The sequence below is a fragment of the Nyctereutes procyonoides genome, unplaced genomic scaffold, assembly GCF_905146905.1.
Source record: "Nyctereutes procyonoides isolate TBG_1078 unplaced genomic scaffold, NYPRO_anot_genome, whole genome shotgun sequence".
In the NCBI taxonomy this organism is placed as follows: domain Eukaryota; kingdom Metazoa; phylum Chordata; class Mammalia; order Carnivora; family Canidae; genus Nyctereutes; species Nyctereutes procyonoides.
Genome location: NW_026575140.1, coordinates 56,840,948 through 56,867,047, shown reverse-complemented (window position 1 = coordinate 56,867,047; position 26,100 = coordinate 56,840,948). Strand labels below are relative to the sequence as shown.

General features: G+C 57.3%; 1 protein-coding gene and 1 non-coding gene across 16 annotated transcripts; both read left to right on the top strand.

Moving 5' to 3' along the window:
* The first annotated feature begins 898 nt into the window (after positions 1-898).
* Positions 899-26,009, top strand: CHD3 (chromodomain helicase DNA binding protein 3). 15 transcript variants are annotated; one of them, XM_055304833.1, is made up of 40 exons: positions 899-1,183; positions 5,829-5,941; positions 6,429-6,599; positions 6,811-6,932; positions 8,116-8,399; positions 8,628-8,758; positions 8,917-9,067; positions 9,233-9,426; positions 9,759-9,989; positions 10,159-10,362; positions 10,704-10,915; positions 11,998-12,129; positions 12,512-12,611; positions 13,024-13,215; positions 13,344-13,544; positions 13,887-14,054; positions 14,273-14,394; positions 14,545-14,718; positions 14,826-14,967; positions 15,586-15,717; positions 16,277-16,394; positions 16,570-16,694; positions 16,852-17,083; positions 17,311-17,477; positions 17,898-18,075; positions 18,472-18,537; positions 18,989-19,074; positions 19,175-19,308; positions 19,820-19,964; positions 20,154-20,316; positions 20,423-20,541; positions 20,636-20,771; positions 20,885-20,986; positions 21,154-21,285; positions 21,702-21,810; positions 21,991-22,123; positions 22,371-22,612; positions 23,696-23,859; positions 24,112-24,238; positions 24,727-26,009. In XM_055304833.1, exons 1-40 carry the CDS (start codon positions 913-915, stop codon positions 24,965-24,967), a joined length of 6,366 nt encoding a protein of 2,121 aa, XP_055160808.1. In that variant the 5' UTR covers positions 899-912; the 3' UTR covers positions 24,968-26,009. The 15 variants fall into 15 exon arrangements, with proteins under 15 accessions (XP_055160808.1, XP_055160809.1, XP_055160819.1 ...); XM_055304834.1 differs by having other exon boundaries at positions 6,808-6,932; positions 8,929-9,067; XM_055304844.1 differs by having other exon boundaries at positions 6,808-6,932; positions 9,251-9,426; positions 13,917-14,054; positions 22,371-22,566.
* LOC129497991 (small Cajal body-specific RNA 21) lies at positions 19,459-19,599 on the top strand. Its single transcript, XR_008662036.1, has one exon. It is a non-coding gene; the product is annotated as a small Cajal body-specific RNA 21 (non-coding RNA).
* Positions 26,010-26,100: the final 91 nt, after the last annotated feature.

Sequence of the window (26,100 nt, the reverse complement as noted above, 5' to 3'; positions counted from 1 at the left end):
GGGAGGAAGAGACTAGTAAAGAAAAGAAAAATATTTAAATCTAGTTGGACTAGTATCTAACTAGTTAACCTTTAACAATTTATGCTGATGTCAGACTGAGCATGAGTACTGATTAATGCCCCCCCTCAAATATTTTTATGGGGGGGAGTTAGAGCAGCCATTTTTGTTTTATGCAGAAACCCTTCGTGCCCCCCCAACGCGCACACTCACACACACACACACTCACACACACACAGTACACAAGGAAAATATCTCTATTAATCTGTGCACTAATCAGTTATGAAAAAAGGGAGAAATTTGTGGGTTTCTGGGTAGAGGCTTGGAGATGGGGGTGTAACAGGGAGGAGAATGGGGGGGTGAAAACTGAAATATTAAGCCAGCCATTTTGTTTTAAAAGGGGATTTTTCCCCCCTCTCCCTTTCTTCATGGAGGGGGTGGCGGTGCTTGGGGGGGGTTGTTTTAAAAATAATTTCAAGGCGGCCATCTTACTGCCTCAGCTCTGAGAAATATTTCTGAGCGCCCCCCTCAGAATTTAAATATATTTAAAGCAACGGAGAGGGGGGCAGAGAGAAGTCGAAAACTTTTATATATATATATATTTTTTAACCCCCCTTTCTCGTTCTCTTGGGAGGAAGGGGAGGGGGAGAAAGTCTCTCAATTTTTTCCAAGACAATTTTTGGGGGTGGTTCGGCCCCCCTTTTCAGCCGGCGGCCCCGAGGGGGGGTTCTGGAGGGGGGTGGCCCGGGGGTTTGGGGGGCTGGGGGAGGCGGTGGGGAGGAGGAGGAGGAGGAGGACGCCGCCGAGGAGGAGGAGGAGGAGGAGGAGGAGGAGGAGGAGGAGGTGGTGGTGGTAGCGGTGGGGGAGGCGGGCGGGCGGTGGGTGGGGGGGTGGTGGGGGGGCCAGAGCCACAGGATGGCTTCCCCTCTGAGGGACGAGGAGGAGGAGGAGGAGGAGATGGTGGTGTCGGAGGAGGAAGAAGAGGAGGAAGAAGAGGGCGACGAGGAGGAGGAGGAGGTGGAGGCGGCCGACGAGGACTACGAGGAGGACGACGACGAGGGAGTGCTCGGGCGCGGGCCGGGCCACGACCGGGGCCGCGACCGCCACAGCCCCCCCGGCTGCCACCTCTTCCCGCCGCCGCCGCCGCCGCCGCTGCCCCCGCCGCCGCCGCCGCCCCCGCCGCCAGGTAAGCGGCCGCCCCGAAGCTCTCCCCCCCGCCCCCCACCCCCCGGCCCGAGCGGGAGCCGCGGGCGCGCGAGGCCGGCCGGGGGCGAGGCACCCACCGCGCGGCCGAGCCGAGGTGAATCCGGGGGCGCGGGGCGCCAGCGTCGGGCCCGGGGCCCCGGGCGGGCCGGGCCGGCGGGCGGCGGGCGGCGGCGGCGGCCGCGGGGCCAGGCCTCTTCCCCTCCCCCGCCGCACCCCTCCCCCGCCGCCGCCGCCGCAGCCGCCGCCACCGCCGCCGCCGTCGCCGCCGCCCGGGCTGGAGAGCGCTGGGCGCGAGCTGCGCGCGCGGACCGGGCCACTCGGTCGCGGCTTTCGGGGGAGGAGGAGGAGGAGGTTTTTTTTTTTTACCCTCGGCTGGGAGGGGGTAGGCAGGAAACGGCCGCGGCGAAGCCAGGGCCCCCTCCCTGGCCGAGCGAGGGACCGCGGAGACCCTGGCGGCCGGACGGCGGCGTGGAGGAGGGGCGCGTGGGGGAGGGGCGGCCGCGCGGGCGCCCCTCGGGCTCCCGCCCGAGTGGGGTTGCACTGAGGTGACGGGGAGTTTCCGCGCGTGGAGCGGACCGCCGGCCTCACCGCCCCCCCTCAGGGGCGGGGGAGGCGGGGGTGGGGGTGGGAGCCAGCGTCCCTCGGACCCCCCACCTGCGGGAACCTGGGCGCCCGCCGACTCCCCGGGGCGCGCGGTGGCGCGTGGGGGAGAGGTCGCGTGAGCGCCTGCGGGCGGCGGTGATGGGGGGCAGGTGGTGGCCGCACTCCACGCAGACCACTTCCTGGACTCACGCTTGATCCGCTTCGGGGCGCCCCCTCCCCCCGTCCTAATCGGGAGAGCACTCCTTGAAGATTGGGGAGCGCGGGGAGAGTGTCTGCGACCAGATGCCCCCAACTCCACCCCCTTTATCAGCACCCTGCTCCAGGCTCTTTTGTGTCATGTGCGAACCCCCCCCCCCCCCCGCCGTGTGACCCCGTCAGTCTGGGGTGGCCAAGCTGCCCAGCTGTGACTCTCACGTGGCTGCCATTCACTGTCACTCTCGCTGAAACCACCCGCACCTTGATCTTGCCGGGGAATGGGGGGGCGTGCACTGCCCACCCAGCTGTTATGCAGCTTGACCGTCACTCGGCACCCCTCCCCCGGGATGACAAGTTCTCTGGCGCTCTCTGGGCAGTTCCACCAGGGCTGGAAGGGACTGGGACAGCCTGCTGCCTGGAGTGGAGGGGGGGGGCGGCAGCAACGGCCCCCCTCAGACCACCCTCCTAGTGCAGTGACTGCCGATCTTCCTGAGGACAGGGGAGCATCCTTACGGTGCTCGCATCTTTGCTTGGGGCTGGAAAGGGGACATCCACACCCCCAGGCCTCTGGGAGCCCTGTAGCACGAATGCATCAAACTTCAGGACGTCTATCTTTGTAAAACTGTCACATTGATCTGTGTGGCTTATGTGGCAACTGTTCCTGTTCGGTTGAGACAGCCTTTGAGGGAGTATGGGGTACCTTCTTGGGGTGAGGGTGGTGGAGGGTACGTGTCTGATGGAAACGGGGACACCTCCCCTCCCCAAGCTTGTCTGAAAAAGAAAAGTTTTCAGAAAGTTATCCCAGAGAACCCACGAGGTTGCAGGAGGGAGGAGGAATAAAGGATGGTGGGGAGGGGGTGCCTGGAACCCAGCTGATGTGCTAAAAAGAGGGAGAGAAAGGATGTCAGGTTGTGTTGCCCCGCAGACAGCTCTCACCTATTTGTAGGGCCAACTTGGAATGTGGTGTTTATGCGTTTTTGGTCTGAAATTTGGGAATGTAAGAGAGGGGCATGAAAGAATCTGAGGTCGAGGTTGGGTCTTTTGTGTCAGTCCTCCCTCCCCACTTCCCCTCTGCTCTCTCAACAGCCCAGAAGAAACGTCAAATGTTTTTTTTTAAAATTTGTATCTGAAATGAAAACCCACCTCCTCCCTCTTCCAGGGCGATCATACCCCCCCCCCCCAGTCTTGAGGCCCTCCCAAGTCAACAGAGTGACCCAGATGCACTCCCCCCCCCCCCCGGACTTTCTGAGGCAAAACTTTTGAGAGAAATATTTTTGGTCCGCTCGTTATATTTCTGTCTACCTAGGTGTGGGCAAAATAAGCCTCCTAGAAGGAAATGTGTGCGGGCTGCCCTCCCTCATCCTTCTCCAGAATATGAATTCGCACATATTAGAGGTCTATTGTTTTTCATCCTGACTGCTTTGATTCTCACCATTTTGTTTTACATTCTTACCCAAGACCAATTTTATCCCTCCCCCCCTTCTCGGCTCCTTACGTTGTAAAACGTTTAAAATAATAGCACTCGTGTTGGTGGGGGAAGGGAGCAGGAAGCCAAAAACTCATTTCTTCTCCCTCCCCCTTCTGGCAAGTCTCGAAAAATAATATAACATAATATATAGATGTGATTCCTTGGGGGTGGGGGTGGGGAATGATTGTGGGTGGTGCGGAAAATTCTGGTAGTTTCTTTGCAAAAGGTCTGAAAATACAAACCCACCCCCTGCCTGCAGTACGCATGTGCAGCAGACCTATTATGGTGGTGCGTGGTGGGGGAGGGAGGGGAATTTGAGAAAAAATAAATATATGTGTGAGAGATTGATGGTGAGATTAGAGGGAGAGCAGGACGGGCGGGAGGCGCGGCCTGGGCCCGGCTCCGCCCGCCTCTCCCCTGCCCGCCGCCCCGGCGCGCCAGGCCCCGCCCCCGCCGCGCACCGCCCCCCCCCCGCCCCCGCCCGCCTCCCGGGATCCGAGCCGGGGTGTGGGAGAGTCTGGGCTCCGGGCCAGCATTGAGTGGCTGCTGAGACCGAGGTTGGGACTTGGATTTGCTTTATTGCCCTGCCTTTCCCTTCGCCGCCGCCGCCGGCCTCCCGACTTCGGGAGCCTCCTGCGGGGCGGGGAGTGGAGAGCGGGGCGGACCGGCGGCGAGGTCCCGGGGTTAGGTGCCCCACCCCCAGAGGGGCGGGTGGCCGCGCCGGCCTGTTCCCTGACGCGGAGCCAGTGGGCCTGCCCCTGCCGCCGCCCCAGCGGCCTCCCGTTCCCGTGTTCACATTAAGCGACGTCCCGGGGGTTGGGGAGAGCTGGCTGCTGGCCGGGGACGGAGGAGTGTGCGGGGTGGGGGGGGAGCATGGCGTCCTTCTGACTTCCTACTCCAGCCCGCACGCTCTTTTTTACGCCCCGGGGCCTGCTGCACGCCCCCCCCCCCCAGCACTCCGTCCTAGAGGGTGTTCCTGTACTCTGCAGAGGACACAGGATGCTGGAGTTCTGAGGGCAGGTAGCGCAGAGGAAGGAGACGCCCGGAACCGCAGGCAGTGGAAGCAAGCCGTGTTAATTGTGGCTAATTTTCCCTTGGCTGTTATGGGCCGAAGGATTGCGTGTCCTAGAGCAAGGGGCTGGGCCCACCCCGGCTTTCCTCCTGCACAACTGCCTCTGCCTGAGCAGGACAGGTCTGGCTGGTTAGTCTAGTGGCCGCTGGGGCATGGTGGGGGTGGGGGGAGAGGCCAAGCAGGGCCCTAGATGTGTGGCATCTGTGTCTTCCCCAGACTGGCAGGGGCCCGTGTGGAAAGGGGGGCCTGGGAACACATCAGGGAAGCCCAGGCCCCTGACAGACATCTGGGGAGAAAGCCAGACACCTAGTCCTGCCGAAGGGTACAGGCTGTCCTCTGGATTTGTGCTCAGGACTGTGTGTGCATGCTTGTGCATCTGACAATGTGTGTGCTGGGTGTGTCTTTGTCTCCAGCTTTGTTTGGGTCTCCCACACCGCCTGTGTATGAATGGGACTAAATTTGGACACGAAGGGTAAGACAAAGGGTCAAAGGGTCGGGCCCCTGAGTTCTCAAAAGGAGCAGGGATATGGAAATAGATTTGAGGGAAAGTTCCAGGCTACTTGGGAAGAGGAGGAACGTTTAGGTAATTGGGGAGACTGCTCCCCATAGTATTAGGGTGTTATGGAGGAGCCAGCCGCTGTGGTCCTGTGGGCAAGATGTGAAAATGACTGGCAAGGACTTCTTTTTCTCCAGGGCTGTGTTGGGGTGACAGGAGGCTTGGCAATCATCTGAGGAAGTATAAATAGAGGCCTCCCTCGTGGCAGAAAGGATGTGAGGGCCCCGGGTGTTAGTGTGAGATCCCAGGTGTCCACCTTTGGCTCTCCCTTCTCAGCATCTGGCTTAGGGAGCTGCCAGCTTGTGTCTCCCCACTCCAAGTGCTGGGGTCAGGCCAGGCCAGCAGCTGGGCATGGCTTCCCCAGTTCCTGGGCAGGATGCCAGCTGGCTAAGTGAGGGGGAAGGCAGGAGGAGCCCTGGCGGCGATTGAAAGGACCTGCCACAGTCAGAGCCCATGGCCTAGAGCCTGCTCCCTTGTTAGGAGGAGGAGAGAGGGGGGAGTGGTTTGGCTGCTCTTCCCTTCTGACCCCTGACCTCCCATTCAGAACCCAAGCATCCCAGAGTACTCGAAACACTCTGTGTTTGCACCCAGTGAAGGGCGGTGAGGTTTGCAGGAGTTAATGCCTGAGTTCCTAGAGAGTGGGAACAGAAAAGGTGAGGAGGGGGAGGTCTAGGGGCCGCTGAGTCAGGGAACCTGGAAACTTAGTTTCTCTGGTGCTCTCTGCTCCAAAGATAAGGATGACATTCGGCTGCTGCCTTCAGCTTTGGGTGTGAAGAAGAGAAAACGAGGGCCCAAGAAGCAGAAGGAGAACAAGCCAGGAAAACCCCGAAAACGCAAGAAGCTTGTAAGTGTTAAAGACTCCTGTCTCCACAGTAAGGCTCAGCAGACCCTTTCCCAGGGACCAGGGTTTTCTCAGGTCCTATTATTTCAAGGGTGGAGGAGGGGAATCTGGAAATCAGGGAGGCCTGACATCCTCTCCCCTCTGGCTGGCCTGTGGCTCCTGGATCTGGGACCCTAACCTCACTCACCATGACCCCGGAAAGAGCCCCTCTGTGCACATGACTTGCCCTAGCAAGCAGGCTCCAGGGGGCAGACTGTATGTGTTCAGAGACGAGCAGCCCTTTGTCTCCTTGGCAGTTTGCTTAGTTCTGTGTGCCTCAGTTTCCTTATCTAAAAAAAAAAAAAAAAAAAAAACTAGGTAAAAATAGATGAGCTACTATCTCCAGAGAATTGTTGTGAAGATTGAAAGGGGTAATACATGTTATCGGCTAAGAATGGTTCCTGGCACATGGTCGGACTGAAGAAATGTTATTTTTATTTCTGTCCCTTAGGACAGTGAGGAGGAATTTGGCTCTGAGCGAGATGAATACCGGGAGAAGTCAGAGAGTGGAGGCAGCGAATATGGAACTGGACCAGGTCGGAAACGGAGGCGGAAGCACAGGGAAAAAAAGGAGAAGAAGACAAAGCGGCGGAAAAAGGGGGAGGGAGATGGGGGGCAAAAGGTGAGTGGAATTAGTGTGGGGAGGACACATCAATCCCTGAAGAGGGAGGGAGTGAGGGCCCCAAGGAGGGGTGCTCAGTGGAGCGGCAGTGAAGGGGGAATCAGCTGGAGAGCCCAGCTGGAAGCTCTGGGTAGGTAGGGAGGCATGTGGGGGAGACCCCCACTGAAGCCCCCCCGCTGAAAGCCCCATGAACCCCGGTCTCTTGCAGCAGGTAGAACAGAAGTCATCAGCCACTCTGCTTCTGACCTGGGGCCTGGAGGACGTAGAACATGTGTTCTCTGAGGAGGATTACCACACACTTACCAACTACAAAGCCTTTAGCCAGTTCATGAGGTGCGGTAGGACTGGTGGGCACCTGCGAGCAGATGCTTTACTTTCGGGGTGGTGGGGGGAGTGACAGGAGAGCCCCTCTGGAATCCAATAAAAAGCTCAGACACTGCTCCCCAGAGAAATGCACAGCACAGGCACACACAACTGTGCACACACCTTTGGAGAATTTCTGGACTCCAGAGGATCTAGGGACCTGACCCCATCAGGAGCCCTTCCCAGTGGCTGGGGGTGGAGGGTGGAGGGTCCTAACTCCAGCACTAGGTTCAAAAGCCCAAGAGATGGCAGACCCCGAGGGTCGGTGGCCCTTCCCCTGCGTGACTTCTCTCTAGACCAAAGCTGCAAGATTGGTGTTGCCCAACTTCCTTTGCTCTGTTATCAAGCCCTCTGTCCCTTGCTTAGGACCCTGTGGCCGTGAGGCGCATGGCCTGCTGGCTGAGGAGGCTGAGCTTCAGTGACTCCCTGAGTAGAATAAACCAGAGTGGAGATGCCTGGGGAGCAGGTGCTTTAGGTAGCAGCGGTCTTGCTGCCGTCTTGGGGCAGGTGACTTCTATGCTTTGCAGTTTTCGAATCTGCAAAATAGATGTAGTCGTGGTGTGTCCCTCAGTCACAGTGTGTCCCTCGTAGGGGTCTTGTGGAGATTTGCTGGGGTAAGCAGAGCCCTGTGTGCTCAGGGCCTGTCCCCTAGTGTGTGTTCCATGCCTGGTAGCTATCGTTGGTGTCTTTGATGCTCTGTCTCCTGCCTCGCTGCTAAGGGCAGGGCTCTCCCGGGAGTTTAACACCCTGCCACAGAGCAGAACCGGCGCAGCCCGTCAGGCTCCAAGTACAGGAACCCTTCACCAGGGCCCATGGAACTTACTAGAAAAATGCAGAGAATCCTAGCAGCTTGCAATGTTCTCATGAAGATGAAATGAGACCTAACCTGTGTTTAAAAATCTCACAAACTAAAACGTTCAAAGCATTTTTATTGATGTCATTTTATCTGTTTTATCTGCTTCACATTTGCGGTTTCTTTTTCTTGGTTTTTTTGTATAATTTTTTTCTCTCTCCGGCTCTGTATCTGTTTACCTTCAAAGTGCCGTCATTCCTAACGGATGTGTCCTCAGCACCCAGACTTAGCCAGTGAGGGACAGAGAAGTATTCACGGAGCATCTGTGAAGGTCCTGCGTCTTTGCTTCTGTGTTCACAGGCCCCTGATTGCAAAGAAGAATCCTAAGATCCCAATGTCTAAGATGATGACCATCCTTGGGGCCAAGTGGAGAGAGTTCAGTGCCAACAACCCCTTCAAGGGGTCGGCAGCTGCTGTGGCGGCGGCGGCGGCAGCAGCGGCCGCAGCTGTGGCTGAGCAGGTGTCAGCTGCTGTGTCATCGGCTGCCCCAGTAGCACCTTCCGGACCCCCCACCCTCCCACCACCTCCTTCTGCTGATACCCAGCCCCCACCCATCCGAAGAGCCAAAACCAAAGAGGGCAAAGGTGAGAAAATCTCTGGTTAGAACAACTGTCGCCCCTGCTCTCTAAACCACACAATCTCAAGTTAGAGTCTAGAATTTCTTTTTGTCTTTGTCGCCACAATTGTTGTAAAAGAAACACTTCTTCCTAGAGGTCTCAGGGAAGCCGTAGCCCACAGAAGGGTCCAGAGGCCCTGTGATTCCAGGATGTCATGACCTCTGCTGTTTCTTTTTCACCCCACTCCTCATTCAGGTCCAGGCCATAAAAGGCGGAGTAAGAGCCCCCGAGTGCCTGATGGACGCAAGAAACTTCGGGGAAAGAAGATGGCACCGCTCAAAATCAAACTAGGGCTGCTAGGTGGCAAGAGGAAGAAGGGAGGCTCGGTGAGTGGCTCTTCCCCATCTACTAGGCACCCAGGGGTTGAGGGGGATGTTGGGCCAGGGGTCCGTGTGGGAAGCTGGAACGGGGAACGGGAGCCAGAGGCCCAGGGAGGGGAGTGGGATGAAGCTGGCCTCCCTGACCGCCACGGGGCTATGGGCAGTATGTCTTGCAGAGTGATGAGGGCCCTGAACCAGAGGCTGAGGAGTCAGATCTGGACAGCGGGAGCGTCCACAGCGCCTCAGGCCGGCCTGACGGCCCTGTCCGCACCAAAAAGCTCAAGAGAGGGCGGCCAGGAAGGAAGAAGAGGAAAGGTAGGGAGTGCCAGCTGCGTGTGACCTGGTGGTCTGGCCTCCCCTCATTCCTTGGGGCCCCTCTTATTTTCCCCTCTGACTGCTTTGTTCAGCCCTTTTCTCTTCCATCATCTCTCTCTCTCTCTGTCTCTCTCTGCCATGTGCCTCCACTGGTGTATATGACAGTCCTGGGCTGTCCCACAGTGGCCGGGGAGGAGGAGGTTGATGGCTACGAGACGGATCATCAGGATTACTGTGAGGTGTGCCAGCAGGGTGGGGAAATTATTCTGTGTGACACCTGCCCTCGTGCCTACCACCTTGTCTGCCTTGATCCTGAGCTGGACCGGGCTCCTGAAGGCAAATGGAGCTGCCCCCACTGTGTGAGTACCTGGTGCCCCGGAAACCCACTGGCCATTTCCTGTGCTGGCTCACTGTCCTCCACCGCCCCTTATCTCCCACCTGCCCCCTGAAGCCTGGCCTTCTCGGTGGCTGGTGTGTATGGGTCTATGTTCTTGGCTCCTCTGCCCACCCCCGCCCCATCCCGTTTGGCTCTCATCATCATTTTTGGAAACAGAGGTGTCCCGTTCCCTCGTTCTTGCCCCTCTCTTTTGTGCATCTAAGGTTTAGGTGTCCTGTCGCTGTCCCCATCTCCTGGTCTCACTGCCCGTCTCCTTCCCTTCATGTATCTCTATGTCTGGCCTCGGCCTCCCAGGAGAAGGAGGGGGTACAGTGGGAGGCCAAGGAGGAGGAGGAAGAGTATGAAGAGGGAGAGGAAGAAGGGGAGAAGGAGGAGGAAGATGACCACATGGAGTACTGCCGCGTGTGCAAGGATGGGGGCGAGCTCCTGTGCTGTGATGCATGTATCTCTTCATACCACATTCACTGTCTGAACCCGCCCCTGCCCGACATCCCCAATGGGGAGTGGCTGTGTCCCCGGTGCACGGTGAGTGGCCCCTTCCTGCGGTGTTACCTGGCTTCCCCGACTCACCCCATACCTGGGATCCACTCATCCAGCTCCATCCTTCTCTCCCACCCCATCAGTGGGCTGTTGCCTCCCTTGGGGGGGACCACGGTCCTCCTCCCCTAATGATGCACTTTTCTGCCTCCCGCAGTGCCCTGTGCTGAAGGGCCGTGTGCAGAAGATCCTGCACTGGCGGTGGGGGGAGCCACCCGTGTCCGTGCCAGCACCCCAGCAGGCGGACGGGAACCCTGACGCCCCGCCGCCCCGTCCTCTTCAAGGCCGCTCAGAGCGCGAGTTCTTCGTCAAGTGGGTGGGGCTGTCCTACTGGCACTGCTCCTGGGCCAAGGAGCTTCAGGTACCAGGCCCCTTTGTGCCTCCCTGTGACCCCACCTACCACTCTTCTTGCTTGTCCCCTGTGGCTCCTGTGTTCCAGACCCTGTGCTCGTCCTCACTTCCGGTCTCCGGCCCTCACACCCTCCCTCCTTCGTTCACCTCCAGTCCTTTTTCCATCAGCCTCCCTCAGCTTTCTTCCTCTATCACAGCATATTCCCTGCTTCCTTTTGCTTGTGACGAGCTTGCCCAGGTCACTTTGGGTGTCTCATCCCCCACCACTGCCCCTGTGGCCTGTCCCTGTCCCCTTGAGTCCTTTCTGGGGGCTGGGACCATCTCTCTTCCTCCCCTCCTGTGCCCCTTCAGTTGGAGATCTTCCACTTGGTAATGTACCGAAACTACCAGCGAAAGAATGACATGGATGAGCCCCCGCCCCTGGACTACGGCTCCGGTGAGGACGACGGGAAGAGCGACAAACGCAAGGTGAAGGACCCGCACTACGCGGAGATGGAAGAGAAGTACTATCGCTTTGGCATCAAGCCGGAGTGGATGACCGTCCACCGCATCATCAACCACAGGTGAGCCTTGGCCGTGGGCACGGCTGCCTGGGGTAGGCCATTCTGGGACTGGCAGCAACAGCCCCACGTAGGTGTGTGTCCATGAGCCCGGCACCTGCTCCAACTGTGTAACTCCTGCCTGCCTGCCAGCCCTCCTTGGGCTTGGCTCCTTTGGGAGGGTTGAGAGAATCCAGGAGCAGAGTCCAGCCATTGCCTTTAATCTGAGGACACATGACGCTGGGTATAATGGGGTGTGAAAGCAAATATGAAAAATGCAGTTCAACCAGGCCAGTGTTTGCAGTGGTTCTTCCATTGTGGCCGTTGTCACAGTGTGATGGCTCTCTGTGCGTGTATTTCCGTTTCGTTGCTGCCACGCACGGCAGAACGTGAGCCCTATGAGAATAGGGTCGGTGGTCTGTTTGGTTCACAACTGCTGAATCACCGCCGTCTGGAATAGTGCCTCACACCTAATGGGTTTTTGGTTAATACTAATTAGATGAACACATGATAAGAAGCCCAGGGATATTTTCTCATTGTTGATTTTTTTTTTAAGATATTATTTGAGGGACGCATGGATGGCTCAGCAGTTGAGCATCTGCCTTTGGCTGAGGTCGTGATCCCCGAGTCCTGGGATCGAGTCCCACATCAGGCTTTCTGCGTGGAGCCTGCTTCTCCCTCTGCTTGTGTCTCTGCTTTGCCTCTCTGTCTTTCACTAATGAATAAATAAAATCTTTAAAAAAAAAAAAAAAGATCTTATCTACTGATTTACTAGAGATGCAGAGAGAGAAGCAGGCTCCCTGTGGGGAGCCTGATGGAGAACTTGATCCCAGGACCCCGAGATCACGACCTGAGCCAAAGGCAGATGTTCAGCCACTGAGCTACCCAGGTGTCCCTGATCATTGATTTTTTAAGCAGCTATCCTGAAAAGGGTAGGGTGGTACTCTAGCCATCCTGAATTCCCTCCCAGGGGCCCACTGTGGTTGATTCACTAATAACAAAGGCTCAGTGTTTGCCTGGGATTGCGTTTAAGATTTCTTTCTACTTGCATACAGTTCATGTTCTTTTTCTCTTTCTGCTCCTTCTCTCTGTTTTCTGCCCTACAGTGTGGATAAAAAGGGGAATTACCACTATCTAGTAAAATGGAGGGACTTGCCCTATGACCAGTCCACGTGGGAGGAGGATGAAATGAATATCCCTGAATATGAAGACCATAAGCAGAGCTACTGGAGACACCGGTGAGGGAGCCAGGTCGAGGGGTGGAGGGAATGCTGAGGGCAGGGGGTGCAAAAGCTATCCCTCTAGGATAAGAAGAGGTCCACTCCAGACAGACCCAACCTGGAATTGAGGGCAGTGGGAGCCGGCTCTAGCTGTCTGGGCTGGGACTGACAAAGAGGCAGTGTGAGGACTTCCAGCCAGAGTCGTGGGGAAGAGGATGCTGAGGATGAGGAGGGTCACCTCTAGAGGTGAAAATCAAGCAGTGAGGAGGATAAAGAGCCTGGGAGAAAGGAAATGTGAGCGAATCAAGCTTACGGGAAGCAGGAGGTGGGTCTGGAGTGGGTTCAGGAGGAAAGCAAGGTCCTGAGGAGCAGGCCTCACTCAGACCTGCTCTTTTCCCAGAGAACTGATTATGGGGGAGGACCCCGCCCAGCCCCGCAAGTACAAGAAGAAGAAGAAGGAGCTGCAGGGAGATGGACCTCCCAGCTCTCCTACTAATGACGTAAGTCCTCTCTCTTGGCCTCTCTCCCATTTCTAGAAGTGTGGTGATTGAAGATTTCCCAAGGGCTACTGACAGGGCTTGCCCGAGTCTCAGCAGCCTCCTGAACAGTATCCAGCCATGCCGTGAGAGCAGCTAGGAACTCTGGCAAAGGAACTGGAGAGCAGCTAGGAGTAGCAGCAGATGGGGCTCTGGCATCCCCAGCTCCCTTCCTCATGCTGCTGCCGCTGTCCTATCTGGCTTTAAGGAACTGGGGGCGGGGGAATGAAGATGAGAATCTTCCTGAGCTTAGGCCTCATGGAGGGAACTGTGGCCCAGCTTGAGATCAGTGCCAGGGAGGCAGGCAGAACAGACCTAGGACCAGAGGAGCCCAGATGTCCATTCCCCTGAGTGTCCTGCCTTCTCGACTCCACAGCCTACGGTGAAATACGAGACTCAGCCACGGTTTATCACAGCCACGGGAGGCACACTGCACATGTATCAGCTGGAAGGCTTGAACTGGCTGCGCTTCTCCTGGGCCCAGGGAACTGACACCATCCTGGCTGATGAGATGGGACTGGGCAAGACCATACAGACCATTGTCTTCCTCTACTCGCTCTATAAGGAGGTGTGGGGGGCTGGGGGCCCTAAGGGGAGCAGCCAGGCTCAGGCCTGACTGACTCGGGGGAATGTGGGGGTGGAGGCTGACAGCCTCGAACCCTGACTGATGGCCACCCCACCCCGCCCAATTCCCAGGGCCACACAAAGGGTCCCTTCCTGGTGAGCGCCCCTCTCTCTACCATCATTAACTGGGAGCGGGAGTTCCAGATGTGGGCACCTAAGTTCTATGTGGTGACGTACACGGGTGACAAGGACAGCCGCGCCATCATTCGAGAGAACGAGTTTTCCTTTGAAGACAATGCTATCAAGGGTGGCAAGAAAGCTTTTAAGATGAAGGTAGGCCCCTCAATCTTGTCTTCTCCGAGACCCCAACATCTTACTTCTTTGCCCCCTGACCAGCATTTCAGTTTCTCTGTTCCCCACTGGCCTCTCCCCGTCTTCCACCCAATGACACGCCCTGCTGTCTTGTCCTGGAGGCACTGCAGGTCCTCTGAGGAATGTACACTTATGTCCCTAGTGGATGGTGTGGTAGGGGTTGGGGGGCTCATGTTCTGTAATCCCACCTGGACTCCAAGTAGCGGGACAGGGTTCCTGGCTCCCTTTGGCAATCTCAGTCAGGAAGGGGGGGTGTCGGGGAAAGAACCAGGGTGGAAGTCTAGGTGCGTGGGTGTTGGGTAGCAGCCCGGCGGACAGTGGCTGTGTTGGCAGAGGGAGGCGCAGGTGAAGTTCCACGTTCTTCTGACATCGTATGAGCTGATCACCATCGATCAGGCGGCCCTTGGCTCCATCCGCTGGGCCTGCCTCGTGGTGGATGAAGCCCATCGGCTCAAGAATAACCAGTCCAAGGTGAGTGAGATCCCCAGACCTTGGAGTCTTGCCCTGCTCCTGAGAAAGGAAGGTTCTGGACTTTGTGCAGTCCAGAAGGGGTGAAGTGCAGGTTGGGAAAGAGGGAGGACTAGCGATTTGGGGCCTTTATCCCAAAGGGAACAGGAAAAGGCAGATACCGTGGTCCAGCCGCTTGCCACTAATGGGACCGTTCTGCCTTTCTTTGCCCCAATTTCTAGTTTTTCAGGGTCCTCAATGGCTACAAGATAGATCATAAGTTGCTGCTGACAGGGACTCCGTTGCAGAATAATCTGGAGGAGCTCTTCCATCTGCTGAACTTCCTCACCCCAGAGAGGTTTAAGTAAGCGCCCCACCAGGGTGGAAGATGCAGGGTGGAGGGGCTGAGAACCTGAGTGGGCAGAGGGTTCCACCAAGTGAGGAAGGGAGCCCCAGGCCAGGGGAAAAACACCCCGACAGCCTGTTCAGTTCCTTATCTCCTCCTGGCTGCCAGCAACCTGGAAGGCTTCCTGGAGGAATTTGCTGATATATCCAAAGAAGACCAGATTAAGAAACTGCACGATTTGCTGGGGCCGCACATGCTGCGGAGGCTCAAGGCTGATGTCTTCAAGAACATGCCAGCCAAGACAGAGCTCATTGTTCGGGTGGAGCTGAGCCCCATGCAGAAGTGAGATGAGAGCAGGGTGACCTGGACTGGGGGCTTGGTTGGGGGTGCAGTGGCCTCATCACCACTTCCTTTCTCTGTCTCTTCCGCGCCCCCACCCTGGTCTTTAGGAAATACTACAAGTACATCCTGACTCGGAACTTTGAGGCCTTGAATTCGCGAGGTGGTGGGAACCAAGTGTCGCTGCTCAACATCATGATGGATCTTAAGAAGTGCTGCAACCATCCCTACCTCTTCCCCGTGGCTGCTATGGTGATGCATGAGCTGGGGGCTGCCGCTGTGCTGCTCTCTGAAAATGGGGGGTGGGAGGAGCCAAGGCAGGCATGGAGCTGGGCAGGGGGCAGGGGTCTAGGCATGGGATCCCCCAGACGAGTGGGCAGTTAAAAGGGCTGGAGGCCTTACTCAGCCATTAGAAACGACAAATACCCACCATTTGCTTCAACGTGGATGGAACTGGAGGGTATTATGCTGAGTGAAGTAAGTCAATCGGAGAAGGACAAACAGTGTATGTTCTCATTCATTTGGGGAATATGAATAATAGTGAAGGGGAATGTAAGGGAAGGGAGAAGAAATGTGTGGGAGATATCAGAAAGGGACACAGAACATAAAGACTTCTAACTCTGGGAAATGATGGAAGGGGAGGAGGGCGGGGGGTGGGGGTGAATGGGTGACGGGCACGGAGGGGGACACTTGATGGGATGAGCACTGGGTGTTATTCTGTATGTTGGTAAATTGAACACCAATAAAAATTAATTTATTAAAAAAAAAAAAAGGGGCTGGAGGCTGGGTTTTGGCTCCTGGCTTTCTGGGCTTGGTCCAAACATGGGGGTGCATTCTCTGACCCTCTCCTCTCTGCTCTCTTCTTTGCAGGAGTCCCCCAAACTCCCCAGTGGGGCCTACGAAGGTGGGGCACTTATTAAGGCATCTGGCAAGCTAATGCTCCTGCAGAAGATGCTCCGCAAGCTGAAGGAGCAAGGACACAGAGTCCTCATCTTCTCTCAGGTGACTTGTACCCCTCACCTTGTGTCGCCTCTGGGGCCAGGCCCTTCCCTTGTTTCTGTGGCTGCCGTGGTGTGAGAGGTCAAGTGGTGGCAGTCTTGAGAGGTTCTGGGCCGGCGGACCCCCATTATTAGTTAAAGTCATGGGAGGTTGCAGGCCAGCTTCTTGGAAATGGGGAGCAGGGCAAGGGTGAGCCACTCCACGTGTAATCACGTGTCGCCTGAGGGTGGCCTGTGGGACCCTTCCTGTTTCTTAACCACGGGAGAGAGAGGAGGGCTCAGAGCTCTTGGAAATCTGAGGAAAGCCACACAGACAATTTCGTAAAGTTTCAGGGCATTTGGAGATGTCCCTGAAACATTCTCATAGGTCTCAGAAGAGAACCTCTGCTTTAGGAGAAGTGACCCTAAGTCAAGCGAGTGTGATAAGAGTGTGGGGTGAGGAGGGGGAGCAGCACTGGGGAGGCATGGCATCTGAGGACGATGGTGAGATAGATGGTCAGTACAGACTGGGCCTGTCCCACTGCCTCGTCATTCCAGAGAACTCTGTGGTTCTCTCTCTGTAGATGACCAAGATGTTGGACCTGCTAGAAGACTTTCTAGACTACGAAGGGTACAAGTATGAGCGCATCGACGGTGGCATCACAGGCGCTCTGAGGCAGGAGGCTATCGATCGGTTCAATGGTGAGGAGGAGAAGCCCTGGTCCCTGCTGGGTGTGCAAGGCCCGAGCCACTTGTGCTAGGTCCCCTGGTACAGGAGGATATGTGCCTCCTAGCTTCTGAGTTGGTGATACGGTTGTCGCTCAGGGTGTCTGGTACCAGCTGCACAGAACCATTGCATAATCTTGTCCCCTCCTAGCTCCCGGGGCGCAGCAGTTCTGCTTCCTGCTGTCTACCCGAGCTGGAGGCCTGGGCATCAATCTGGCCACCGCCGACACGGTCATCATCTTCGATTCTGACTGGAATCCCCATAACGACATCCAGGTGGGAGCTCACCTCCGAAAGCCCGTGTACCAATTAGCAGGGAGACATGGGTTCACAGTGGAGGGAGTTGTGTCCCGGGGGGTAGAAGAGCCTCTTTTCCCCAGCACGTGGGCCGCATGTCCCCTGGTCCATCCCCACTTCTTCCTTTTCCCCTCAGGCCTTCAGCCGCGCTCATCGGATCGGCCAGGCCAACAAGGTGATGATTTACCGGTTTGTGACCCGTGCATCCGTGGAAGAGCGAATCACGCAAGTAGCCAAGAGGAAGATGATGCTGACGCATCTGGTGGTACGGCCTGGGCTAGGCTCCAAGGCGGGCTCCATGTCCAAGCAGGAGCTGGATGACATCCTCAAATTTGGCACTGAGGAGCTGTTCAAGGACGAAAATGAGGGTGAGAACCTGCTCTCCTGGACACACTTATTTCGGAAGCTCCAGAATAAAAACTTTCCCATGCGGCCCTCGGGGGAAAGGGGGTCTCTTCTCTTGCGTGGATGTTTGGAAGCCCCAGCACGTGTCCGTGGACTCCCTGGGAAAGGGCCTTCTCCCCCAGACCTCTGTCCAGTTGCGCCAGATTCTGGTTGGAACTCAGAGTCCCCTCTCATTCCCTATCTCCACCAGGGGAGAACAAGGAGGAGGACAGCAGTGTTATTCACTATGACAACGAGGCCATCGCTCGGCTGTTGGACCGGAACCAGGATGCAACAGAGGACACAGACGTGCAGAACATGAATGAGTATCTCAGCTCCTTCAAGGTGGCCCAGTATGTGGTGCGGGAGGAAGACAAGGTGAGAGACTGGGGACCAGATGCTCTATCCTGGACCACCTCAGAAGAACAGTGTCTTTTGTTGGACCTCGAGGGGCGAGGATCCCTCTTTGTTCTCATTTTTGACCCTATCTCTTACCATAGTACCCAACAAAAGGCAGTAAGGGTCTGATAGGTGAAACCAGGCTTTAAGAAGAACCTAAGTGGGTGCCTAGGAGTCAGAGTGGGAGGGATGTGGAGGGTGCTAGAGGAAGGTTCCAGGGAAGATTCAGGGAGCAGAGAGGAGAAGTACGTTGCAGGTAAGAGGCAAGGAAGATGGGCAACATCCAGAATATTCACGCAGCCTTGATGAGACTGAGCAGCAGGGGAGTTGGAATTTGGTTGTGGTGAGAGCCCCGGGTGGCAGAGGGAAGTTGCCAGCATGTGTTGTGCTGCCTTCCAGATTGAGGAGATCGAACGGGAGATCATCAAGCAGGAGGAGAATGTGGACCCCGACTACTGGGAGAAGCTCTTGAGGCATCACTATGAGCAGCAGCAGGAGGACCTGGCCCGGAACCTGGGCAAAGGCAAGCGGGTTCGCAAACAGGTCAACTACAACGATGCTGCTCAGGAAGACCAAGGTGAGGACTGCCCAAGAGGGAGGATCAGGAAAGGCAGGAGTGCTGACAGGGAGCCTGGAGCCTGGAGGGCGTTTCAAGGGAAAGAGGGAGGCCTAGGGGTCAGGGCCTTTCCTGCTGAGGGGGAAGGAGCTGCCTGGAGGCTGGAGGGTCTCGCAGATGGTTTCAGCCGGCTGGTGGCTGCAGAGGGGGGCCCGCTGGACACCCAGGGTCCTCACTTGGCACAAGATGTGTGGGGGTCGGGAGGTGCCCAGGGACCAGGTGAGTGACGAGTGTGCCCTGTGCAGGGTATGTGGCCCTGGAGTCCGACGGCATCCCCAGGAGGCCTCCAGGCAGGAAGGGCCCCCGTGTGGGCTTAGCGCAGGAGCTGTCCCTGACCATTGAGCCGTCTCCCCACAGATAACCAGTCTGAATACTCAGTGGGATCAGAGGAAGAAGACGAAGACTTTGATGAGCGTCCAGAAGGTGACATCTGATTTCCTCATTTTCAGAGGAAGAGCTACAGCTCTTCCCATTCGCCTCACGACATGTTTCATCTCCTGCTTTTCTACAGACAAGTGCTTTTGTGTAGATGAGCTAAAGGTCACAGATAAGCTAAAAGTGCAAGACATATGTAATTTCTCTACTGTTAAAATTTGGAGTGTAGGATCACAGAGGCTTAGTTGCCTAGAGGAAAATCGAGAGTTTATGTTTTACATCCTCACGGGCTGGTCTTGGTACTAGTGCTTTTAATGGGACCGGCTTCTCCTAGATCCGCTCGGTTGCTAGGTCAGAAAGTGCTTAAAAGAAAATTAGAAGTGGCTCAGATGTGACCCAGGGTTCTGCCTCCTGGGGGCGTGGGGTGCGGAGAAGGACTGAGGGTTGGGGGAGATGGGGCCCCCCACTAACCAGGCCAATCCCCCCCATACACACCCAGGGCGTCGACAGTCAAAGAGGCAGCTCCGGAATGAGAAGGATAAACCACTGCCTCCGCTGCTGGCTCGAGTTGGGGGCAATATTGAGGTGGGAGCTGGGCTCAGGCCCCCGTTTGTCCCCTGGGGGGGCCCAGCAGAGAGACCCCAGGACACCCATGGCTCATGCTCTCCCCCACCCCACTCCACAGGTGCTGGGCTTTAACACCCGGCAGCGGAAGGCCTTCCTCAATGCCGTGATGCGCTGGGGGATGCCCCCGCAGGATGCCTTCACCACACAGTGGCTGGTGCGGGACCTGAGGGGAAAGACGGAGAAGGAGTTCAAGTAAGTGTGGGTGCCTCAGGCCCAGCTGGCCAGAGGGGTTGGGAGGGAGCCTTGGGTCTTCCTGTCTTGTGCTCGCTCGGCCACCACATGATGTGACCTTACTCAACTGATCACCGCGCTCCTAGCCACATGGCAATGTGGGGCATCGCATGGCTTGGTTTCCTGGGGCGTGGGCTCAGTGCGCCCCATGTCCCCTCAGCCGAGCCTAGAGCACAGAGGCCTGGCCCCCCGACTACGGGAGAGGCGCTGGAGATGGGAGCCCTGCCCTGGGCCTGTCCTGGCCTCACATTTTCTCGGCCTGGAGCCAGTGGACAGGATGATGTGCTGACTGATGGGGCCTGGCAGCCGAGGGCCTTGGAGATGCGGGGAGTGGGGGGGCTGAGGTGGGAGTGGGGATGTGGAGGGTTCATCCCTAGGAGGAGCCATGGAGGCACCTGCGGAGTTGAAGGGTTGAGGGCTTCGGTAAGCCCTGTGCCCCCTCCTAACCTGTATTCCGCCCCACGCCTCTCAGGGCCTACGTGTCTCTGTTCATGCGCCATCTCTGTGAGCCCGGGGCAGACGGCTCTGAAACATTTGCTGACGGCGTTCCTCGGGAGGGCCTGAGTCGCCAGCAAGTGCTAACCCGAATTGGAGTCATGTCTCTTGTCAAGAAGAAGGTATCCATCTTTCTGGCCTGCGTCAGACTGGCCACCTAGTCCCCGTCCCCCCTCTGCCTAGCACTGCTCAGTTCTGGAGTCAGGCTGGGGACACAAGACTGAGCTTCCTGTATGTGCACTGCCTGCAGCCGACCTGCCCCCTCCAGGGCCCGCAGCTGACCCGTCCTTATGCCCCCCTGTCTCCCTCAGGTACAGGAGTTTGAACACATCAATGGACGCTGGTCGATGCCTGAGCTGATGCCTGATCCCAGTGCTGACTCTAAGCGTTCCTCTAGAGCCTCCTCTCCTACCAAAACGTCTCCCACCACCCCTGAGGCCTCTGCCACCAACAGTCCTTGCACTTCTAAACCTGGTAACAAGGATCAGGATGACAGGAGAGGTGGGGGTGGGGTCAGTGCCCTGCAAACATAGGAGTCAGGGTGGGTCTTTCTGCTTCCTCACTCTGCCTCCCCCCGCAGCTACTCCAGCTCCAAGTGAAAAGGGAGATGGCTCGAGGACACCTCTTGAAAAGGATGAAGTAGAAAACCAGGAGGAGAAGCCTGAGAAGAACAGAACTGGGGAGAAGATAGAGACAGAGGTTCGTGGCTCCCTGACTCCCTGGGAGGGGAGAGAGTGAAGGCCGGGTGCTTGGGATCTCTGTGCCCCATCCTAACTCCACGGTCATCTTCTAGGCCGATGCCCCTAGCCCAGCCCCATCACTCGGGGAGCGGCTGGAGCCAAGGAAGATTTCTCTAGAGGAGGAGGTGCCAGGAGTGCCTGGAGAAATGGAGCCTGAACCTGGGTACCGGGGGGACAGAGAGAAGTCAGGTGGGTGCATGGGCTTAGGGACAATGAGGGGCTTAGGATCCAGCAGTTCCCTCTTCTGGGGTCAGGGGATGAGGGTGACATCCTCCCTTCCTGTCCCCCACCCCCTCCCACAGCCACAGAGTCGACGCCAGGAGAGAGGGGGGAGGAGAAGCCGTTGGATGGACAGGAGCACAGGGAGAGGCCGGAGGGGGAAACAGGGGATTTGGGCAAGAGAGGTAATGGGTGGAAGCACTGGGTCCCCAAGGGAATCGGGAGGTGGAGTCTGGGGGCACAGATGCCTGGGTCCTGGGGGGTAGTTGTTCGAGGGACAGTCCAGTACAGGGTAGTCTTTGGGGCTGGCAGAGGCTGGTGGCAGATGTGAGCTCTGCCTCGTCTGTCCTAGCAGAAGATGTGAAAGGGGACCGGGAGCTGCGACCTGGCCCTCCCCGGGACGAGCCACGGCCCAATGGGCGGCGCGAGGAGAAGGCAGAGAAGCCTCGGTTCATGTTCAATATCGCAGATGGAGGCTTCACAGGTGGGGGCCCCTTGCTGGGTTGTGCTTGCCCCCCTGGGCTCCTCACTTGAGGTGGGCTCCTCACTTGAGGTGTGCTCCCCCTCCTGAGTCTTCTCGCTCTGCCTGAGGCCTTCTGCTGCCTTCCATCCAAGTAGCTGCCCTTGGAGCACCGCCTGCTGTGTTGCCTCCAATCCCTCCCCAGCCTGCAGGCCTCCGTGGCCGCACCCCTACCTCCAGAGCGTCTTTTATCCCCCTTTATTCCTAGTCCGAGCTGGAACCTTATTTTAAGCACTTTGCCCCTCATCCTGAACCTAACCTTTCCCTTTTCTCCTAAAGAGTCCTTTCCCACTGTTCAGGTCCCTCATCTCTGCCCATCTGTTGAGCTGGCAGTGGTTCCCAAACTCCTGACAGCCCTCCCCCTGTGGTCCGCTTTTCAGAGCTTCACACGCTGTGGCAGAATGAGGAACGGGCAGCTATTTCCTCAGGAAAACTCAATGAGATCTGGCACCGAAGACATGACTATTGGCTTCTGGCTGGGATTGTCCTGTATCCTTTGATACAAACACAAGAAAGAAGTGGTTTTCTTAACCTGGAACGGGGATGAGTCCACACCCAGGGAAGGGGGGAGTTGTGCCTCACTCGGGAGATCGAGTCAGGAGGAAGTGTTTATGTCACAGTGTAAAATTCTCCTATTAAATTCCTTGACGTCTCCTTCCTGCGTCGCAGCCATGGCTATGCACGGTGGCAGGACATCCAGAATGATGCTCAGTTTGCCATTATCAATGAGCCATTTAAAACTGAAGCCAATAAGGGGAACTTTCTGGAGATGAAAAATAAGTTCCTGGCCCGGAGATTCAAGGTGGGGATCAGAGAGAGGAGGAACAGCGTCGAGGTGGAGAGCTTGGGTCAGAGGTGGGACCAGGGGTGGTTGGAATGGAGGGAAGGTGCCTGAGGCCAAGAGCGGGGTGTACCCTGTGTCTGGGATGGTGCAGATTGAGGTCTGTGCCAGGTCCACCCTTAGGATGGGTGGGCAGGAAGGGCAGTACGGGTATTGGGCCCCCACGGCTGGCAGATGCCCGCACTCACCCCCACCCCTGTGCCCTCAGCTCCTGGAGCAGGCGCTGGTGATCGAGGAGCAGCTTCGGCGGGCGGCCTACCTGAACCTATCGCAGGAGCCGGCGCACCCCGCCATGGCCCTCCACGCCCGCTTCGCCGAGGCCGAATGCCTGGCCGAGAGCCACCAGCACCTCTCCAAGGAGTCGCTGGCGGGGAACAAGCCGGCCAACGCCGTCCTGCACAAGGGTAAGGGCCGCGGCGGCCCCGCGCGGGGGAGGGCCCACAACGCTGCGTAAGTCTTCACCCCGCACCCCTCAAAATCTTCCCACCCTTCTGACCCCTTTCCCTCTGAACCACCCCCCTCTGACCCCACCCCAACCCAACCCACCCGGCCACCCCGTGGTTTTTAGCCTCTTGGGTTTGTGCAAGGCTGCCCTTGTCTATACCTAAGAGTGTTCATGCCAGTGCCCGGTAGAGGGACCTTCCCCCCCCCTTCCCCAGACTCCGTGAGACTGTGCCACGTCCCCTCCACAGGGCGGAACTTCGTTGACCCACACGCCTGCCATACTGCTAGTAGCACCCTCTCCGGGGCCGTGGCCTGCGTATAGACCCCTCCTAGATCCTTACCCCCATCCTGCAAATCACATCCCCCCATCTCACTTGCCCCACCAGGCAGAAACTACCCCCCCATCTCACCCCCGTGACCCTACCCCCTGAAACTTCCCTGTGACCCCCAACCCTTCCTCCCAAACCCTCTTATCCTGATGACGATAGATTGATCTCCAGAGCCCTCTAACAACCTAATCCTGTCTGACTAGTGACTTGACTCCCGGCCCCTTTGATTCCTGTTCTAATTCCCTGAATCTGTGATGCTGACCATCTAACCTCCCTCCCCCTCACATATTAAAACCCTGACTTCTGGAATCTTTGACACCACTTACCTCCTCCCATATCTCCTATTTCCTCCCCGTCATCCCCACCCCCTAAACGTCACTCTGGCAATATGGGATGTTCTGACAACTCCCCGCCCCATGTCTCCCAATGTCCCCCCCGCCTCCCGTGTCCTGTCCTGTCCTCTTTCTCTGTCTATCCTCTGCTTATCTGGTCTCTGCCTCTTCACCTGCCTCTTCTTTCTACCCCCTCTGCCCCGAGTCACTTTTTCTGCCTCCTTCTGGCATTTTCTTGGCCTCTGGTTCTTTGACATCTGTGTGCTCCTCTCTCTCCCCTCTCTCTCTCTCTCTCTCTCTCCTCTCTCTCTCTCTCTCTCTCCTTTTCTGACTGTGTCTGTCCATCTGACTCCTTTTCTTTTCCTGGCTCCATCTCTCCTTTTCCCTGTCTTTCTCTTGCCCTTCTTTCTCTGTGGCCCGGGCCCCAGTTCTGAACCAGCTGGAGGAGTTGCTGAGCGACATGAAGGCGGACGTGACCCGCCTGCCAGCCACGCTGTCCCGAATCCCCCCCATCGCAGCCCGCCTTCAGATGTCCGAGCGCAGCATTCTCAGCCGGCTGGCCAGCAAGGGCACGGAGCCTCACCCCACACCGGTAACCCTCCTCCCCCTAACTCTAGTTGTCCCTGAAAGTCCTCCTTCTGTACACACATGCATGTGCACGCCCACACACATTCCCAGCACCTTAGTGTGGAGACTTGCTCCGACACATTCCTCACCATCCAGTGTCCCTGCCTGTACGTTACAGTCGTGGTAGTTCTGGAGCCTGGCCCCAGTTTCCCCTAAGTTTCTTCCTCTCACAGACTCTGGAGCCTCTGACGTGGGCCTGCTCTCTTCTCTCTTCCAGGCCTTTCCCCCGGGGCCCTACGCTACACCTCCGGGGTACGGGGCGGCCTTCAGCGCCGCACCCGTCGGGGCCCTGGCCGCCGCAGGCGCCAACTACAGCCAGATGCCTGCCGGGTCCTTCATCACAGGTCAGGTGATGACTTCTCACTCTCTGCCTTTCCCAGCTCTCTTTTCCAAGCTTCAACCCCACTCAGCCGCCCTTTATCTTTCCAGCCTATGTCACTTCCTTATAAGTATCAACGGTTCTAGGGAACAGAGTTGTTCTGGGCTTTGTTCTTCGCAGCCCTGACTTCTCTACCATTCTTCTCATCCAAAATGCCCCAAGGGTGTCAGTGGCTGTATGGCTGGTACCTTTTTCCTAAGCCTCCTCCATCTGGGTTGCCCCCAGGAAAGAGAATATGAGATCAGGAGGGGGGTATGGTGAGAGTTGGCACATGGGATCTATCACAGGCACAGGGGGACCCTCAGGGAGAGGGGTTCACCCTGGTCTTTCCCACTCCTGCTACCCCAGGAATGGAAAAGTGGCAGGAGACAACCTAACAGTACTATGCTATGCACAGGAGGTGATGTTTAGAAGTGAGTCCGGGATTCACTTCCTTACCCCCTTCCCTAACAGCCGCCACCAACGGCCCTCCAGTGCTGGTGAAGAAGGAGAAGGAAATGGTGGGGGCACTGGTGTCAGACGGGCTGGATCGGAAGGAGCCCCGAGCCGGGGAGGTGATCTGTATAGACGACTGACTGGATCCCAGGCCTGCCCATCGCCCAGGCCCCGTGCCCGAGGTCGACCCCCAGCTCAGGCTCTGGGACCTGCTGCCAATCCTCCACCTTCCCCACCCCATGGGCCACCTCTGGGCTAGGAGCCCCTCTGCCTCTCTCTACAACTCCTCTTTTCGGGAAGGGCCCCTTGTCTCTCTCCACTCCCGTGCACCTTTCCCACCACGCTTTGAAGCCTGTGCTGGTGAGAAGAGGTCTGGGTGGGGGGCGGTGAGCAGGGTCTTCCAAGTATCTTTATCCCCCACACCAAACACACACAGCTTCCCAGTAAGTGGTTGTGGAGGGAGGAAAGCGGTGGAGCCTCCCCGGGTCTCTACTCCTGCAATACGAGCTCCATCTACAGCTGAGCTCCATCTACAGCCCTGGGGGATTAGCCTGGCCTGGACCTTAGGAACTTGGTTGGGGCAAAGAGCTTTGAAGAGAGGAGGGGGGACTTCAGAGAGGGAGGAAGGGAAGAAGAGGGGTGGCTGCATGTTTCCTTCCCCTTACCTCTTCCCAAAAGGAGGGAGGAGCAGTTATAAGGGAGGGAATAGGTTGCTGTTCAGCCTCCGAATAAAGGCGCCATTCACTGGCTCAGTTACCTCCTGCGTACCGGCATCTTGTGTTGGGACTCTTCCCTCTCCCTAGGGACCAAGGACCACCACCACCACCCCGCCCCCAAGAGAGTGATGGTTGGGTGATACTCCCTCAAGCCAAAGAGGAGCTCCTCAATCTGTTCTAGGGACCGGGTAATCTAGAAAGGGTGGGAGAAAATGCTACAGGCCAGATGTGAGGGAGCCCCAGCTCTGGGGCTCAGGTTCTGGGAGCACTTTTATCCTACCCCCGCCTCCCTCCCCGCCAAGGCCTAGATACTGACTGAATTTTGAATGGACCAGGCAGGGAGGCCTAACTGGGGGACTCCCTTGCCTTTGGGACCAGAACAAAGTAGTGGAGGGCAGGCTGGGGAGACGTGGGCACGTCCTCCTCCCCAGGAGGGGCTGGGGAGAGTGGCAGTTTGCATGGCGAACCCCCCACTTCCCCTCCACTGCCCCTTTCCCGGTCTCTTGGCACCCACTCCTGGGCTGTCCCAATCCCCTCTTCTGTATCAGGTGTATTGGTTGTACATATAAATTATACTTTCCTTTCTGTGTGCTCTGTTATTTTTTTTGGGGGGGGGAGTTCTTGGTGGTGGGGCGGATAAGGAAAGAAAGGGTATTGCTTTCTGCCATTCCCCCTT